This window comes from Apaloderma vittatum, unplaced genomic scaffold (assembly GCF_000703405.1).
Source record: "Apaloderma vittatum isolate BGI_N311 unplaced genomic scaffold, ASM70340v1 scaffold11241, whole genome shotgun sequence".
Lineage (NCBI taxonomy): Eukaryota > Metazoa > Chordata > Aves > Trogoniformes > Trogonidae > Apaloderma > Apaloderma vittatum.
The window spans coordinates 24648-42366 of NW_009699678.1; the positions used below are offsets into that span (position 1 = coordinate 24648).

General features: G+C 37.4%; 1 protein-coding gene across 1 annotated transcript in view; it reads left to right on the forward strand.

Annotated features, from left to right (window-relative positions):
* Window positions 1–17719, forward strand: part of LOC104280742 (disks large homolog 2-like) — a gene marked incomplete at both ends in the record, with an annotated part of 83983 nt that overhangs the window by 18182 nt on the left and 48082 nt on the right. The window contains one exon of the mRNA XM_009878488.1: window positions 11404–11559. Within this exon, the coding sequence (XP_009876790.1) occupies window positions 11404–11559 (156 nt within the window). The remainder of the gene's footprint in view (window positions 1–11403; window positions 11560–17719) is intronic.

The following is a 17719-nucleotide window of genomic DNA, read 5'->3' on the forward strand; positions in this document are numbered from 1 at the left end:
TTGATGGGTGAAAACACAGCTGACTCCAGAGGCACACCTGACCCATGCCATAACACCCACAGATGTGCATCTGAGACCTGCTCTGGGTGATTCCTCTTCTTCACTAGTTGCCTTGGGGAGTGGCTGCAAAGATATTTCTCACCCCTCCTCTGTGGGCAGGAGAAGCTGTAACACAGGGAGCCCCCTTTAAAACTCCTCCGGCAGCCTCTCATCCAAACATAAAGTGTGAGATAAACTCATACAACTAAGCCATAGCTGGAAAGGTATGATTTGAGGCTGCACCTTGAGTTCAGTTTGGGGTACCTTAGTATAGGAGAGATATCGAGGTGTTGGGGCAAGTACAGAAGAGAGCAACAAAGCTGGTGAAGGGCCTGGAGAATAAATCTTACGAGGAGTGATTGAGGGAGCTGGGACTGTTCAGTTTGACGAAGAGGAGGCTGAGGGGGGATCTCATCATGCTCTACAGTTACTTGAAAGGACATTGTAGAGAGGTTGGTGCTGGTCTCTTCTCACAGGTAATTAGGGACAGAACCAGGTTGCAAGTTGCAACAGGGCAAGTTTAGGCTGGACATAAGGAAGAAATTCTGTGGTCAGACACTGGAACAGACTGCCTAGGGAGGTGGTTGAGTCGCCACCCCTGGATGTGTTTAAGTGTCGCTCAGATGTGGTGTTGGGTGATATGGTTTAGGGGTGAGCTTGTAGTGTAGGGTCAATGGTTGGACTTGATGATCCCAAGGGTCTTTTCCAACCTGAATTATTCTATGATTCTATGATTTGTATGGGTTTGGAAACTTTCTGGATAGCCTTTTGTATGTCTTCTGGACTGTATGCTGTCATCTTGCTCATTAGGCAGCCGGTTAGCTCAGTTGATTGAGCGTGGTGCTGATAACACCAAGGTTGTGGGTTCGATTCCCGTTTGGTCCCCATTTGTTGCCTGATCTAGTTGAGAGGCGTCCCTGCCCATGACAGGGAGGTTGGATTAAATGATCTCTAAGGTCCCTTCCAGCCTACGCCATTCTATGATTCTGTGATTCTATGATTAGCTTTCTCCCAGCATGGCTATTCTCGTTTGCGTGCAACAGCAGGCTTCAATAAGGCTTTTTGACACCATCTCCCACAGCACTCTCATTTGAAAGCTAAGGGAAAGTGGACTAAAATAAAAGACTCAGCTGGGAACTGACTGATCCAGTAGGCTCAAAGGATAATGATCATCACTTGGCATCTGTCAGGTGGTCAGTGATGAGCAGAGTAGCTCAGGATACCTTGGGCGTCAGTGAATATCTTCATCACTGACCTAGATCATGACACAGAGTGCAACCTCAGCAAATTTCCAGAAGATAATAATTTCAGGGGGAGTGGTTAATATGACAAATGGCAGAGCTGTATTCCAGATGGATCTTGATACACTCGAGGACTGGACCAGGAGAAAGCTCATGAAATTCAGTAAGAAAAAATCTATTCCTCAGGTGGAACAGCTGTACACATCTGTACAGCCCATGAAACAAACATCTGAATTGCAGCTTCACTGAAAATGACCCGGAGGTTACAGCGGGTGCCAGGCTGAACATGGAACCAGGAGTGTACACTCATTGCCAGTCAGGTAATCAGCATACTGGGTTATATCAGGACAAGCATGGCCAGAAGAAAAAGAAGTTATTTTCTAGAAGACTCTGACCAGTTCCCATTCTTCTGCTTCAAGAGGGAAGTGGAAAAGCAGGAGAGAGTCCAACAGATTCTCAGAGTCCTAAATCACGTGGAGATTAGAGGGATGTTGAGGGAGCTGGGACTTGTAGTGGAAAAAGATTAGGGGGCAATCTAAGAACACTGATTAGCAAAGATGATGAAAGCAAACTCTTCTCAGCAGAGAAGGACTAATGGCATAAGAGTTGGCTTTGGATATTCTGATTTCATTTTGAGAAGAAAAAAAAATATATCAAGTGGGTGGAGTAATGCTGGAGCAGGTTGCTTGGAAGGCTTGTGAAATATCCACCCATTGATATTTTTAAGTCTAGGTAAAATCATGGCTGATCTGATCTAGTGTTGGCAATAATCCTGCTTCAGCCATGAGACTGGATGAGGTGACATACAGAGATGCATTTCAACCAAATTATCTGTGATAGCAGGAATAAAAAAAGTCATTTTTTGTTTGATCTTTTTGTGGAACATTCATTACTTATACAGCTGGGAGAGAAGCTGCAATTTTACTCTTTAGCAGATGTCTGCCTTCCTTTTTCCAGAAATATTGATATTATAGCCTAAAAATCCTGTAGCTTTTAGATGTTCATTCCTTCTGTCTTTATCAAACATCAGAAAAGTTCCATAAAAATAAAGAACTACCATATTGAGTTTTTACTTCCTTTTAACTTCAGAAAATGGTAACATCAAACTTCTGTGCTTCAGCTGATAAAAAATTCACTTTAACATTTAACTCTGGCTAGATATTAAAGATTCATGGATGAAAAAGCTGAGTTATCTGTTTTGCTGTGAAAAGCATGCTTGATTTATTTTACATGCATCTTTGCAAAACAGCATTTTCTGGATGAGGAGGAGGTGCTGGGGTTTGGAAAAGAGAATAAAGAGAACCATTAAGCTGAAGTCTCAGAGGAATTTTTCCCTGTATTGATAGTAACATTCCTCAACTGTTTCTTGTTTATTTATATAGACTAGCTACTTGAATTGAGGATATTTCATGGAAACACCTTTAAATCTATACTGATACAGAGATTTGAAGTTTCAGTATTAAACCATTACAACTAAAATTATGGTTTGTGTGTTATAAAACTGTCAGTAACAGTTTTCTGACAATGCTTTTATGAAGCACAATAATAGGGAAAAAAAAAGAACTGCAGTTTTTAGGACGGAGTCCTGAAAACTGTTCTTTCGGGAACTTTAATGAGTTGACTTAGATCATCCATCGACAAAATATTCTGCATATTTTAAAGGTGTGCAGTTGCTGAAGGGAGTTAGCTGCATTTCTTGTTAGTTTTTTGTGTGGCAACAGAATTGAAACTCATGTTTCCCAGATGAAGATCCTCAAATATTGCAGCAGAACATTTGAACAGTGAATTTTACACTATGTTTTTGACCCAATGTTACTGTATGAATGATGAGTAAAAGTTACATACACTGGTACAGTTATCTGAATACGGCAGGTAATTGTGAGCTCAGCAGTCATATCACCATGCTTAACCCAAACTCAGCATGTCCCCTGTGCTCTAAAGAGAATAAACTGTGTGTGGCAACATGGGCAGACTGAGAATGCTTTTATTTATTTATCCTGTTAAATAACTTGTAACTTGGACAGAATAATTTTCAAGTTAATATTTTCATGCTCAGTTTTTGCCTGTAACTGAATTTGCAGGGATAACAAAGGTTGCATGTTTCTTTTGCTTTAAAATTTGGTGTAAAATATGTCTATTATTTTTTAAATAGTTTTAATTAGCAATTATTAAATCAAATTAAATTGTATTTAGTTTTAACCATAGCAGCTTGGTTATGTAAGAGATGGAGGGAGAATTACATAGCTTAGTTCGTGTTCTAGTCTATTTTATGTTATAAATTGTGTGAAATTATATTTTAAATGCTGTAATATTCCATACATAGCTTCAGAGTGTTGAAGTATGGAAGCTGTTGAAACTGAATCCACATAGTATTTCTACTGCTTTTGTGAAAATGTGTCTAAATGCCAACAAATACCAGTTTTCAGAAAAATAGCAGTTCATTTATCCTCCAAAATGTATTTCATTTTTTTTGCAGTAGAACTCTTTAAGATTCTGTACTCACACTCCAGCATGTCAAAGCTTCTCACAGTTTTGTAATACTGACTAGATTATTTTAAAAAGCCAGCATAATGGAGCACAGCAGTATATGGCCAGAGCTAGTTTCTTTCTCCACCTATTTCTTCCCGCTCTTTCTGACACTGAAGCATAACGGAGAGTGATTCTGTTCTGTGCTCTAAATGCCTGGTCTCGTCAGGTTTTAGCATTGAGGAGACTGGAAGAATAGGGGTAGTGTGTTTGGCAAGGAATTATGGTGAAATTGGGTGTGAAAATGAGGAGGAACTTGTCACTGGCTGTGTGAGAATGGAAATCACAAGAAGACAAAACTGGAATTTATTTTTTGGGTAAGAAAACTTGGATTTGGAAGGGGAATTTAGGACAAGAGAGAAGATAAGTTTGAAATGGGTGAAGAGGCATGAAAAAGACGTGGGGAAAAATAGCCTGGAGAGGAGCAGCAATCAATTTCAGGGCTGCTGAGCCAGCAGCTCCTTCAGATAGTGAGACATAAGGTTTGGGATAATCAATATGTGTGCAAGAAGACAGAGATAGAGAGAAGGTAGGAAAAATTGCTGATAAGGTGCTGGCAGGATCAGGCTAGGTCCATCTCTCTCAAGAAAAATGGAGAGGAACTCAAGGTTTCTGGAGTTTGCATGACATGTGTGTGATCCCTCCAGGCACTCTCGTGGTAGTTCCTCTGCACTCTCTGTCTGAAGGATGAGCCTGTTGCTGCCACCAGTTACTCCACAGCTCTCATAAGGTTTAGTTTTAATGCCCTAATTCTTAAAGTGCTGATGATTTTATAGAACTCAATATGGTGTCCCCTAATAGGATTTCTTTCTTGGCTTAGTCTTCAATCAATCTAAGGAATTGTTAAAAAATAAAAATAATAAAAATAAAATAAAAATAGAAATTAAAAATAATAAAAATAAAAATGAATACACCAAGTTGCACATTGAACATTCAATTAAGAAAAGAAAAAGATGTGCTTGTCTGTATAATCTTAAATTGGACCCTTGGTGAAATACAATCATACAGTAATTAGGTATGGTATCCTCTATAAAGGTCTACTTGTAGAACACCTGCCAAGAGTTTTTTAGAAAAAAGAGCACAATTGTATTTCACAGCGCTTTGTTATTATTTGTTACCTTCTATGGAGCATGAAATTGCTAAATTGCAAAGCAACTATTTTATATTTCATGTATTTAATAAGCAAATTTTGTCTTTAACTAATTATTAAACTTCGCAAATGTGTCACAATTTCCTGCCTATCATAAGCTCTCATTTTGCTACCCCAGATTTATTTTAAATAATAAGTTGAACTTGGGGGAATAATTTACATTAAAAAAAAAATTTAGTTACTGTCAAATCACCAGGTAATCTATTATGTCCTGAGTAATCCACATACATTACAACAGGCCTGACAGATAACCCCAGATAACAGGATTTGACTGTTTCAGATACAGTCAGTGAAAGCTACTTATTACTTAACACTAAAAAAAAATCAAATTTCGGAATCTGCTTTAGAGCTTGTATGGAGATTTTTGAAATGAGATAGTAGGATTGGCAGTGATAATACAGAAATGTGTGTAGAGGAAAAATAGTCTTAAGTACATATGCATGTATCGTGGACATGAACCCTTAAAACATTTGTTACCACTTAAGAAATCCATGTGGGTTGATTGTGGTTAGTTCTGTGACATCATCAGCTCCAGAGCGATCAAAAAATGTAATTAAGAATGGAAATGAGCTCTAATAGGAAAGGAAAACAATGCAAAATATAATGTTTTCTAGTATCAATCTATGATGCATACAGGTCTTGAATACGACATGAAGGCAACTGGAAAAAGCCCCAGAAGAGGGTGACAGAGATGTCTAGGGGTGTAGCACAGTTTACAGGTGGAGCTAAATAGTAAATAAGACTAGCATAGAAAAAGGATGTCAGAGTGAGATGGAATAGAGCGCTGCAAAAGTACCTGTGGCAGAGAGAAGGCAACAGGTAACTCCCATTAGCATTTCTTTGCAACTCGGACATCGGGAGTTTACAAGGTTTTGCCAAGCTTAAAGTGCAGAAAATACAGTTTTTGAAATGTTACCATATGTTGTCAATGTGAAATCAGGTAACAAGTTTATAACACACAAAGGTAGAGGTTTTAGGCTATGTGACATGATTAGCTTGTGGCACCCACTGCCACAGGGGGTTGTGAAGCCTAAGAATATAAAAATGTTCAAATAAGGATGACGGTAAGTGCTCAAATTCATGGTGGATAGGCCTACTAATGACAATTGGCTTGGATTTAGTTTCTGGTCTACGTGGTCCTTAGCCTGCTGATTCTCAGCAGCTGGGCGGGGAAGGGTCATTCTTTATTGGCCCTGTTTCCTAAAAAGTCACTGCAAGGGACTAGCACCTGTGGTCTGATAGTTTCAGCAGCCCTGTGTGAACCAGCCTTCTTTTCTGTTACTGCAGCAGAAAATCATTACTGATTTTTTTTCAGATTAAGCAGTCATTTATTTTCCTAATTCCTAATGGCTAAGAACAAGAAGTGTAGAACTTGGTGTAGAGTATTAAAAATGTTAAATTATACTTACGCCTTTTTGCAGGCCATTTGGTTTGAAAACTCAATTAAAATGGTTTAATAGTGTTGTTAAGAGGAACAAGGCAATCCTTACTCTTCATTACTGTGCTAAAAAAAACCTTGCGATTCTAAGGACTTGTTTTGCAGTTATGGAAAACTTTAAGGCTCATGAAAATAGCAGTTAATAATGGAAAACCTAGGAAATCATTAATTATAGAAGGGTTTCCAGAAAGAACTAAGGTAATGTACTTCTGGTATTTTCTTCCAGCTCTTTACACCCCTTCTCTGTCTTTCATTTAGTTCACAACCTAAAAAATAAAATCAACTTTCAATATTTTAATTCTAAATAAACCTATTGAACAACAAACTCTGTGGTTTTCCTAGGATATTATATAAACAAGAAACTCAAAGAAGTAAAAAGAAATATATATAAAAGTCACTGATTGTTAGAAGTGGAAGAGTTCAGTTGTATTAGGTTTCCATTGATTTTTGTTTTAATAGTGATATACTTTTACAGACAGTTATTGGCACACTTGCCAGCAACATTATTTTAGCAATACTAATGTATTAGTTGTGTTTAGTGAATTCAAGTACAATTAAAAACTGCTACTACAATTAAAAACTGCTACTACAAGTTAGGAACTTGTAGCATTTTGAGATTTATTTTCTCTCAGACTGAATTTAGCATTTCCTGACTACAGTTCTACATACTCAATATGCTGTGAGAGCTTAGCTGGTTTATTTCCATATCATAAAAGGTTTCAAAATCCAAAAAATGAAACTGTTAACATTTAATGTGCTATGTGTTGGCAACTGAACCCTACCAAACAGGATTCTGCAATAAAAAAGTTGAAATTAAATTGAGAACCCTGCATGGTGCTGAGGAGAGAACAGTTTTAATAATGCCATTTTTTTATAACTTCTGTTGTGCAATAAAGCCAGCCTGAAACAATAACACAGTGATGATCCAAACAAGGAATAATAAGGACTACAAACAACTAGGAAGATTTGATTTCTTTACACAATCTGTTATGAAATAAATAAATAAAACCAGTGTCAGATGAATCTTCTACCTCCCACTGTTACTGGTAGCTTTTCCACCAATTAGTTATACCTTTCCGCAGAAATTATGCCTCATTGCAGTTAGATATACACTGATTAACAATTCCAGTCATAAACTACTGGTTTGGGGTTTTTTTTAGCTAGAAAAGTAGTTTATGACTATCTGCAGTTCATACTACCACGTAAAATCCTACTTTATGTCATTGAGTGACTTTATTTTCTCTCCTGTGATTGAATTATCTCTTGAGGCATTCTCAAGCAAAGCTATGCTACTACTTGCATTTTCTGTTCCCTTTCCTCTAATATTGTATCCCTGATTCTCATGCTAACCTAATTGTTGCTGCCCATCTAGACCTAGCAGTTGCTGCTGTCATTTATCACAGAGCTTGGTTTTTAGCCCACAGATAAACGCAGAGGATTAGTGTAAGTTTGTCACTAAATAAACATTTTATAGACAGAAAAGGGAGCAGATTTCCTAACTACGGAGTAAATAATGGACAAAATAAAATCCATAACATAGTTCTTTGTTCTTTCTCATGTTAAAAATTACAAAATTTTTAAATAAGAGAAAACCTCTGAAGCTGTTCCTGCTGTATCTGAAAGTGATGCAATTGCAAATAACCTACAGTGAATCGGTACTTAATACATATCTAGCTTTTACACTTTTGTTATAGCATGTGAAATGACCTGCTACATGTTTTTTAATTAATATGAAGAATTAATGTGTCATAAAACAAGGCCTCAACGTTTATGTTCAGTGTGGCTCCTAATTATTTTGCAAGAAAAGTTGAGATGACCTTGACTGTATTTTTTCCAGGCACATTAGACACTATTTCTAAATAGCATTCTCCTTATCCCATGCTTTGAGAGAAGACAATCCGTCTCTGTCATTGCATTGGAGAAGGTTTGTGAGACAAGATTTATCAGGTGGGCTGATCCCATTGGATAGAATTTCTTTCTTCTTCTGGCGAGGAAGAAGGACAATAGAAAATGTTTAATTAGAAGAATAATTTAATAAAGCTGGGTGGTCTTCATAATTATCTGGTTATGTTTGTTTGTGGTTTTTTTAATTTGGAAAATAAAATAAGCAGGTACTGTCGTAGCTAAGTACTAGTTTGCCATAGAGAAGGTGAAGAGTCAGGATATCTGAAGGCAGTCTTTTGAAGTCAGTATCTCATATTGCTTCTAAGAATTACTGACCTACATGAAGCACAGTTTGTATGGCCAGGATCCACTCAGTATGTTTTAACGATTCTCCTCCTTCCCATTTTTTTAATCTCAAATTTAAATTATTTTTTTACTATTTAATTTATTATTACTAAATCAAATTGAGAGAGAAAATAATTTAAACTGATCAGAGCTGGAACGTTGGTGTTACTTCCTGCTTATTTTCCAAGTTTTTGCTTTTCTGTGCTAATAAAATGTGCAGCAGCACGCAGCTATGCAATTGGCGATATTAGCATATGCATCTGAGTAGTATTAAGGTATTTAAAGAACTAGTTTAGTCCATGATCTTAATGACCATTACAATAAGGCCGCTCATAACTATTAGTTGACAGCCTGAATCCTGTTCTAACCAGAAAGTCCAAGCTTTACATGTTTGATTCCCTTTTCTTAACCTTAAGGCCTCTCTCCTTATAGCTCAGTTACAGTGGGCATGTTGTTAGCTGGGTCACAGTATCACTTATATTATGCCGATGAGTAGAGGGCTTTATACATCAGTGCGGTGTCTTGTTCCAATTTGCCATCATCTTGTCATCCAGCAAGGCTGAAAGGAGTGAAGAATACAGAAATACTTTAAAATTTAGCTGGGCTGTGCAAGACATTTTGTTAGGGATATTTAAAGGACTAATTTGGTACCTAGGTAGATGTGGAAGGCTTACCTACATTTTGCTTTTGGCAGCAGTTTGTAACTGTCAATTAACAAAGCAATCATATCTGTCCATCTCTAGCATGATTTGTGTCTCAGCACAAGGTTGGATGGTCACTCACTGATGAGTCAGGGCAGTTTGAGCATTCACAATGTATCCAAAGGATAGCAACACTCTCATGTCCTCTACCACTCAGAGGAGACAAGTAACTTGAATAGAGGAAGCTAGCAGGCTGTTTACAGACTGGCTAGTGCTTTAAGCCATGGAGAAATCTACAGTTTTTATTCATCTTCCTGCACTGGGGCAATATTTCTTCAATTTTCATAGTAGGTATCATTTATATTTGATATTTGTGCTTGTTCTTTAATATTCTCCCTAGAAGCAAAAGATATTTTAATAAAAGGCAGTATTGGTCTAAAGTAAAATAACAGAAGTGTCTTTTTCTCTGGGTTTTTTGTACTGAAGGCAGCAAGTGATTTAGTAAATAAACTATTAAATCTAACGCTCTGTAACAAGTGTGAAATATGCTAATAAAAAATGAATTTTAAAAGAGACTTTACTAAATGCTTGACAGAATTGTTTATAACCAAATGAATGACAGCTTTGCTATTTTGATATGTGGTAATCTGAAAATACCATTTTTTAAACTGTAAAGTTTTCCCTGGGAAAGTCAGGCACAGAGAGTTCTCAAATTGTTATTAACATCGAGAGAGACAATTTTTTAAGTAAAGCGGCTGCTCCTTTTCCCCCAAAGGACAAAACCAGAAGCTAACAACAAAGGAAAATAAGTTCTCTGTATCTGCCTCTGTATCCACAACTGTAATAAATTCCGGTACCTGAGAAAGTCGCAGCAAAAACCACACCCATGTGAGGCATAGTGCAGCCAGAAGAACAAAAGGAGTTTATTAGCTGCTTGGCCTCTTGATATTTTCAGGCTCCTGAAATAAGATTTTCATCTAGCTAATATTCTATAGCTGTGATTAAAGGCAGTGGCATACCCTGGATCTCCTGGCAGAAGCGAGGCTACGACAGCGATTGCGTCTTGGCACTCCTTAGAAGAGAAACTTCAGGAAATTATGAGTCAAGTTTCACTCTGCCAGTAGCCCCAGAGGTATCTGCTGGGGCCAACGCAGTTGTTGGAAAAGTTGCATGATGAGAAATGTACTATGCAGTGTGTGTTTTTGAAAAATGTTTGCTGGTTGTCTCCTGTGGATCCCTGGCTGGTTGGTACTAAAGGCTGAACCCCCTTCTGCCCTCTCCCCAGGAGGCTCCCTGGGAGATTTGAGGTAAGTATTGCTGGTATCTCCCAACCAGGCTGGCCTCTAAGCAGAAGGAGAGAAATGCCAGGTGACTGGGCAGCGTCACTTTTAGGATCTTATTCTTTACAGACCGCTGTCTGTAATTTAGAGCAGCGGTGCAAGTGCAAATGCAGTAGTCGTGTCAACAAGGTTAACTGTTTGAGATGTGGTCTGCATAATCAGATTTTGAAGGTTAAACCTGAAAAGAGAGCAAACAGCTGCGGAAAAGAAATGAAATGCATGCCAATGAGATGAATTTTTACACAATTTGTTACCATCAGTGCTATAAGAGGATATGGCTCACTTTGACCACAGCTCTATTTGCAAAGCCTCGGGTCATTGGGGCAGGCATATGTTGCATTAACAAGATGTATCTACTTCATCTTTATCTTAGATGGGTGAAAAATACCTCTTTTCAGGTAATAAGCATTGTTTTCTTTTAGGCAATGCTCAAAATTGAGATCACAGAAAAACTGTGCAGTAGTAATGTTGTTAGAATTATTTTAAAAAACCCCAAACAGCAGACTATATCAAAAAATTCATCACTGAACTTCAGAAATAAGGTACTCCTTTCAGTGCCACGGTCCCCATAAGCCAGTTTTATGGTCCACTTAAATTGTATGTATCTTTATCTGCGATTGCTTGTATGCCGTGATACCACGTTATCAAATTCTAATGTTTCCTCTAACAGCACACTTTACTCGTCAGGAATGTCTTGACAGATTTGCTTTGCATGCTTTTGAAATGATTGCTGTGTTTTCTCTATATTCTCAGCCGCTAATGTGCACCTGACCTTTTACTCTTGTCTCTGTATCACCAGGCCTCCTGAACCTGTTTACAGCACTGTGAACAAACTGTGTGATAAACCACCTTCTCCTAGGCACTATTCCCCTGTCGAGTGTGACAAAAGCTTCCTTCTTACAGCTCCCTATCCCCACTACCACGTAGGCCTGCTCCCTGACTCTGAGATCACCAGGTACTGCATGCGCTTCTTCCTCACCTCCTTCATTTGAGTGCATGAACATCACTGGATTTATCTCATAGTTTGCATCCTCACCACAGATCTTTTTCTACAGCTTGTGCTTCTTTTATAACCATGCTTTCACATCTGCACCACTGGAAGATATATGCTAGCTCGATATATAATTTTGGTCATCCAAAATCCAGTGATGAGCACAGGCAATGTTTTGATCCATTGGAATGGGGCTCTAGAATAGGCTACGTAATATGGATCACATTTTACAACTGAATTCAGTGTTTTTTTTCTCTGTGAACATGGAAAGTGATTAAGACTTCACTGAAAGCTGTAGTAACTTGGTTTGATCCAGTTATTTCGTTTCTGTGTTGTGCATACTTTGTTCAGTTAGCACCATAGGTTTGCTGCATAAGGCATTCAGAAGAAATTGAGCAAAAAATAATCACCTCCCTCATCAAGTTGTGGTTGAGAATATGTCTGAAATTTAGCATTTCCTACGTTAGTTGTGTTCTGATAGGATGGTTACCAAAAGCTAGAATGATAAACATTTCCATAACTGAGGTAATAGAAAACATTTGTGTTTTAAATATTGTTGGCGATTGCCTCCTGAGAAATATTTAATAAATAAAAACATGCTAGCCAAAATTGTATGTTAGTATAACTCAGCTGTCTATTCTTCTATAGTCTAGTAGGATAGTAGTAAACTATTTGCAAACAAGACTTGGCACACAGAGGAATAGTTAAGCACAAGTATTCAGAGATGTTGAGTGCTTCCTCTGTCAGGAAAAAAAACTATCAACTTTTATATTCCAAAGTAGAAGAAAAATAAATGTATTTGGAGCTTTGATCATAGATATTTTTTTACAAAAAAAACCCAATGCTTTTCAAAGAAAAGAGTTAGTGTCAGAAGAGCAGAAGTGTCTGAGTGGCGAATAAAATAGTAAATTAATGTAAAATACAATAATGGGAAAGAAACCTCAGGGATTAGGAAAACAGCTGTGAAAGGCACAGCAGTGCTGTGAAATAAAGAGCTAAATTAAAAAAGCAATAAATCAAATACTAGTGAAGAATGCAACAGATGTGGTAAGACCATGCAGAAGCTGTCAGTTTATTAGAATGAAAACTGTATATCTTCTAGAATTTGTAAAATGATGCTTAATCACTGGACAAAGTGATTAGTCAAACTGTTTAGGCCACTGCAAGTTTGGGTGAAAAACACTGATAAGGGCAATATTATATAAAGGTATAAAAAACTCCAGAAGGGAATTATTTATATCTATTTATCAGATAGATATAAATCTGATCTATCCATACTATTAATTTGTCTGCAAATATTATCTTAAAGAAAATAGCTAGGAAAAAAGTAGGAAAATTACTTCAGATAGAATGTACATGTGAGTAATTTATCTGTAAGCATCCCAGTGTGTTTAAAGCCAAACAACAGAAGAGATCATAATAAAAAGGCTCTTACTTTTCAGATGGTCCTTTTGGAAAGGACCAATTTGAACAAGAAAGTTGAACAAGTAGATTCTTAGGGATTTTGGAAGCATGGAGTTGTATACTGGGAGCACCGAGGCTTAGATTGTGGCTTGTCAACCCTACCGAGATGCAGTTCTTTGCTAGATGGTCAATATGTATAAACATGAGTGACAGGACTATGGAGATACGTTGGGGAAAAAGGACAAACATCCTTAAGGCTGCTTTCAGCAGACCAGATACTCAGATGCCAGTAACCAAGCGAGTCCTGAAAAAGTGATAGAGCTAGGCCATTTTTCCACCTGAAGGTATAATTCTCTACATCCTTTTGCTTTATTGTGCAATTGTTTGGTCATCAGATATTTGATGACTTGATGTCAGGGTTAAAAAATATGGGTTTTGTTCTACTGAGGGTCACTTAACAATCCTCTTTGAGAATAAAGTTTCGCTTCTTTTCATTCTAGTTTGATGTAAAATTAAGCTCTAATCCCTGTATATTTCATCAGTTTGTTGATTTCAGCATTCCAACAAAAAAACTGCAGAAAGAGCAAAAGCGATGAGGAAAGGCATAACTCATGGTTAAATGCTCTGCACTGTGCTCTGCTACATGCTGTGGTTGAAGCAACTGATTGCTATAATTTGTACTTCCTTCCCACTGTGAAATAACATTCAGATGGAAAATATGACAGTTTTTGATGTTCTCAAACACTGTCATCTTTTCCACAGGATTCTTTGAATAGTTGACCATGGAGGAAGATATTTGAAACATATTTCACAAAATGACTTTGGGGAGGAAAGTGCCATCTTTGCAACATATATCGTGATCTGTTTTCCAATGGATTCACGTATGCACAGTTGGAGAAAGGATTTTTTAAAAACATGTTAACCTCACTTTAACCCTGATCGAAGCGGCTATTTTTCAGGTGTTCACTGTACACAAGTAAAGTATCTCAGGGCTGTATTGTGTTTAATATTTGGAAGAAATAATCCGTAAAAAGACCAACAAGGCCAGGTTTGATGGGGTGTTAAGGAAGCTGATCTAGTGGGAGGTGTCCCTGCCCGTGGCAGGAGGGTTGTAACTAGATGGTCCTTAAGGTCCCTTCCAACCCTGACAATTCTATGAATCTGTGATTCTATGACCTTGTTTTAAATCCGCACCTGTGATACCACCATCTCTATTGGAAGGTGTGCTACAAAAAAATCTTCAAAATATTGATCAGGCACTTTAAAAGGTTTCTCTTTACACACTTGAATTCCTCAGAGCTCTATTTTTCCACAATTTACACTTCAATGGTTTCCAGTCAAATATAAAATATACGTCACTGTCATCAGAATTTGTCAGCCTTGAATTTGGGGAGGAAGGAACAGGGATTATTTGCTTGTTTCGGTAACTGCAGTCATTGTCACATCTCAGTGCTCCAATACTGAGAATCTGGTGCTAAACATGCAATAAATCTGTTTTCAGAAGTAACTCTTCCAGAGGAAGAGGATCATGATGCCATGTTCTCCCAGTTGAAATGCTCATAAATCAGCCAACACCTTTTAAATGGCTGCTTCAGATAATTTGTCAGCTACTGCTCAGATGATTGTTTCGTCAAGGCTCATTAACTTAACAGGCAAAGAGGATTCATAGGCCAAAGCCTTATTTCTCTATAATAAATTACAGATTATAATCTTTGCTTTTATGGTGGCCTGTCTTATCTCCTGGGAGACTTGGAGGTCTAGAACATTATATTCCCATTTTAGGATAAAAGTAACTTGTTTTTTGATTCAATTACCAGTTCATGTGAATTGATATTAACAAGGGTATGTCAATGTACAAAAGTTGAAAATGTGACCTGTTGAAGGCAGGAATAGAGAGACCTTTGGAGTTTTCCTCCGAGAGCACCATGTCGGAATGGGTGTGGAGTATTCGTGTTCCAGCCTTTGTCATTTATTGACAATTTTGTGTACAGTTAGAAGATTATTGGCAGTGAAAGGAAATAACAACTCAGAGATGCAATACATTCTGCAAACACAAAACTTTGTTTTCACATTATGCAACACGTAATGTTACGTTCTCAGCCTTTGCACTGAGAGCTTCATTACATTCACCGCTACATAGACACACTTTAAAAATCCTTCAGTTTTGCCCAGAATTAACTTCCCTGTCTTCACTGAAATCTTTTTGACACTCTAGTTGCCAGCACACTTTTATACAGAAAGGCAGACCTAATATTATTGGTTTGTGTGATTTTTTTTTAATTTTCTCTCATAAGTAATTGCTTTTCTCTTAAACCATTGATCATGGGATTACACCAGTGTTCTTGAATACCTGTAGGAGAAGGGACTAAGGGTTAGGGTTTGGATTTTGTAGTCATGGGATAAAATCTTGGGAACGTAAAGTAAGTAAAGATAAATATAAAGAAAATAAAAAAATTTTTTCATGTTTAGTCTATATTTTGTAAACTTACAGATCCTCCTTATGGTGCTTGGATGCTTGGATTGAAAGTTTTGGCTTACTTTTTAAGTCAAGATTGGTTTCTTAAGCCAGCCCTAGCTCTGGCTGACACTGTGATCTGCAGTCTTAGGCAAAGTAGTTAATGATTTTGTGCTTCGTTTCCCAGTCTCTAAAAGAAGTTTAACAATGACGTCATAGAGCGGCCTTGAAAACTAATTCTGTCTGAGACAATGGTATCTTACTAACAACAATTTGTGTTTAATAGCATAAAAATGATTTTAAGGTATTTGATGATTTAGATTAACAAGATCAGTTCTTGGGACCGCCACTGCTTTGTCACCAATGATTATGGAGAGGAGATGATGTTGGCACAGGACTATAGAGCAGAGTATTTTGGAGAAAATGGCATCCCATTTGCATAGATGTTCAAGGATATCTGAACATTGTGCAGCTATAAAGAGCTACACAAATAAAAGTGTGCTGAAAAGTGTGCAGGACATATGGCTAAGGAGACCATAATGTCCTGGATCTTAATGACTGATGTGTGATGCTGCTTCCAATATTTTACCACAGCCTCCATGCAAGCACATGGAGGTCACTACACTGCAATCAGATTGGTGTAGGTCGGCAGTGCTAAACACTACTGCTTCTGGTCACTTCACCTCATTTTAGAAGGTGCTGATCACTTTTCACCGATCATGTTCAGCCTTTTTACTGGGAGTGAGATTATTGTCCAAGTGATGCATATAACTGTGCTTGTGTGTGGCTGCCTTCCAGGAATGCTTTTGTCATCTTTATTGAAATTCAGATTGTACAGGAGTACTCATCATCCCCTTTTCAATCCCTTGTGTTTAATATGGGGGGTTATATCTCCCAAAACACATCTAGCCATATTTTGAGTTTTTTGAAATGCCTGGCAAACTGAAAATGGGACCTATTAAACGAGCATTAAAAATCCCTGCTGCTATGAAATCAAGTCTTCAGCTTGCCCCACATAAACACAACCAGCTTTCTCGAATTTAAAATTAACTTATACTGTTTAGTCCTATTCATTTACCTTTTTTTGGTAAAAATGGCAAACAATAATTACGAAATTTGAAATCAATCTGGTTTGGACAAATAGGTTTAAATACTTAAGTATTTAAAATCAGAATTGGAGCAGATTTGTACTTTTTCCTATTTTAACACCTGAGAATCAGCTTCTGGAATGGTCTGTGTTTTACACAATCCAACCACAGACATCAAGTTTATGTATGGTGAACTAGCGCTCCTATATAACACTGCTTAAAGACAATGGAAGAGAGTAAGCACACAATGTTTCTGTGGGTATTTGAACAGAACAGGCAATACTGTGCTTCAGCTTAGTGTCAATGGAAGCAAATTAATCCTACAGTTACAAAGAAAAAACATTTTTAGAAAATAAGAGATACATCGTTAAAATAAGTCTTGATAAAGCATCTCCCTAAAACTATAAGGTGAAGGTTTAAGAAATGAATGCTCTAACTTTTTAGTTTTGAGAAGAGACTTTAAGGCATATCTATACACAAATTTAGACATTGAAAAGCACAGAGCGTATAGCAATCCTTAAGGAATTTAAGAGATTAAACTGGTCATCACCGAGACCTTTCTAAAAATAAACTTGGAGACCTTGACTCACTCCTAGGAGCACTTACTGCAGTAGTTAACAAGAGGCAGCCCAGACACATACAACTACATACCCATTATGTTTGACTGGGTTGTGATGCTTCTGAAAGCAGCTCCAGAACTGCAATATGTTATCATTATATATATTATAAAGCAAAACGAAATCAGCATAAACTCTGTTGATTTCTGATCTAGTCGAGAAGTGACGTCCCTGGCCCATGACAGGGAGGTTGGATTAAAATGATCTCTAAGGTCCCTTCCAGCCAAGGCCATTCTATGATTCTGTCTACAACCTGAATGCAACAATGTAGATTGTCCCTGCTTGTGAATCAGACTCCTGAGGCCTTTAATTTATTTAGTATTTTTTAAAAAAAAGATACAGACTAATTGTGGATTTTCCTTATAATTTTCAATTAACAAATTAAAACATCTTAACTGGAAGAGTTACCTATAACATTTTTAATACATACTCAAATGTTTTCTTCAAGTAAAGGATTTAATCACGTAACTGTTATAATTAATGAAAGAAAAATGATGCTGCATTTCAGCCTTAGCTTTCATGTTATCTTGTGTGGATGAATCTCTGATCCAAATAAGCAC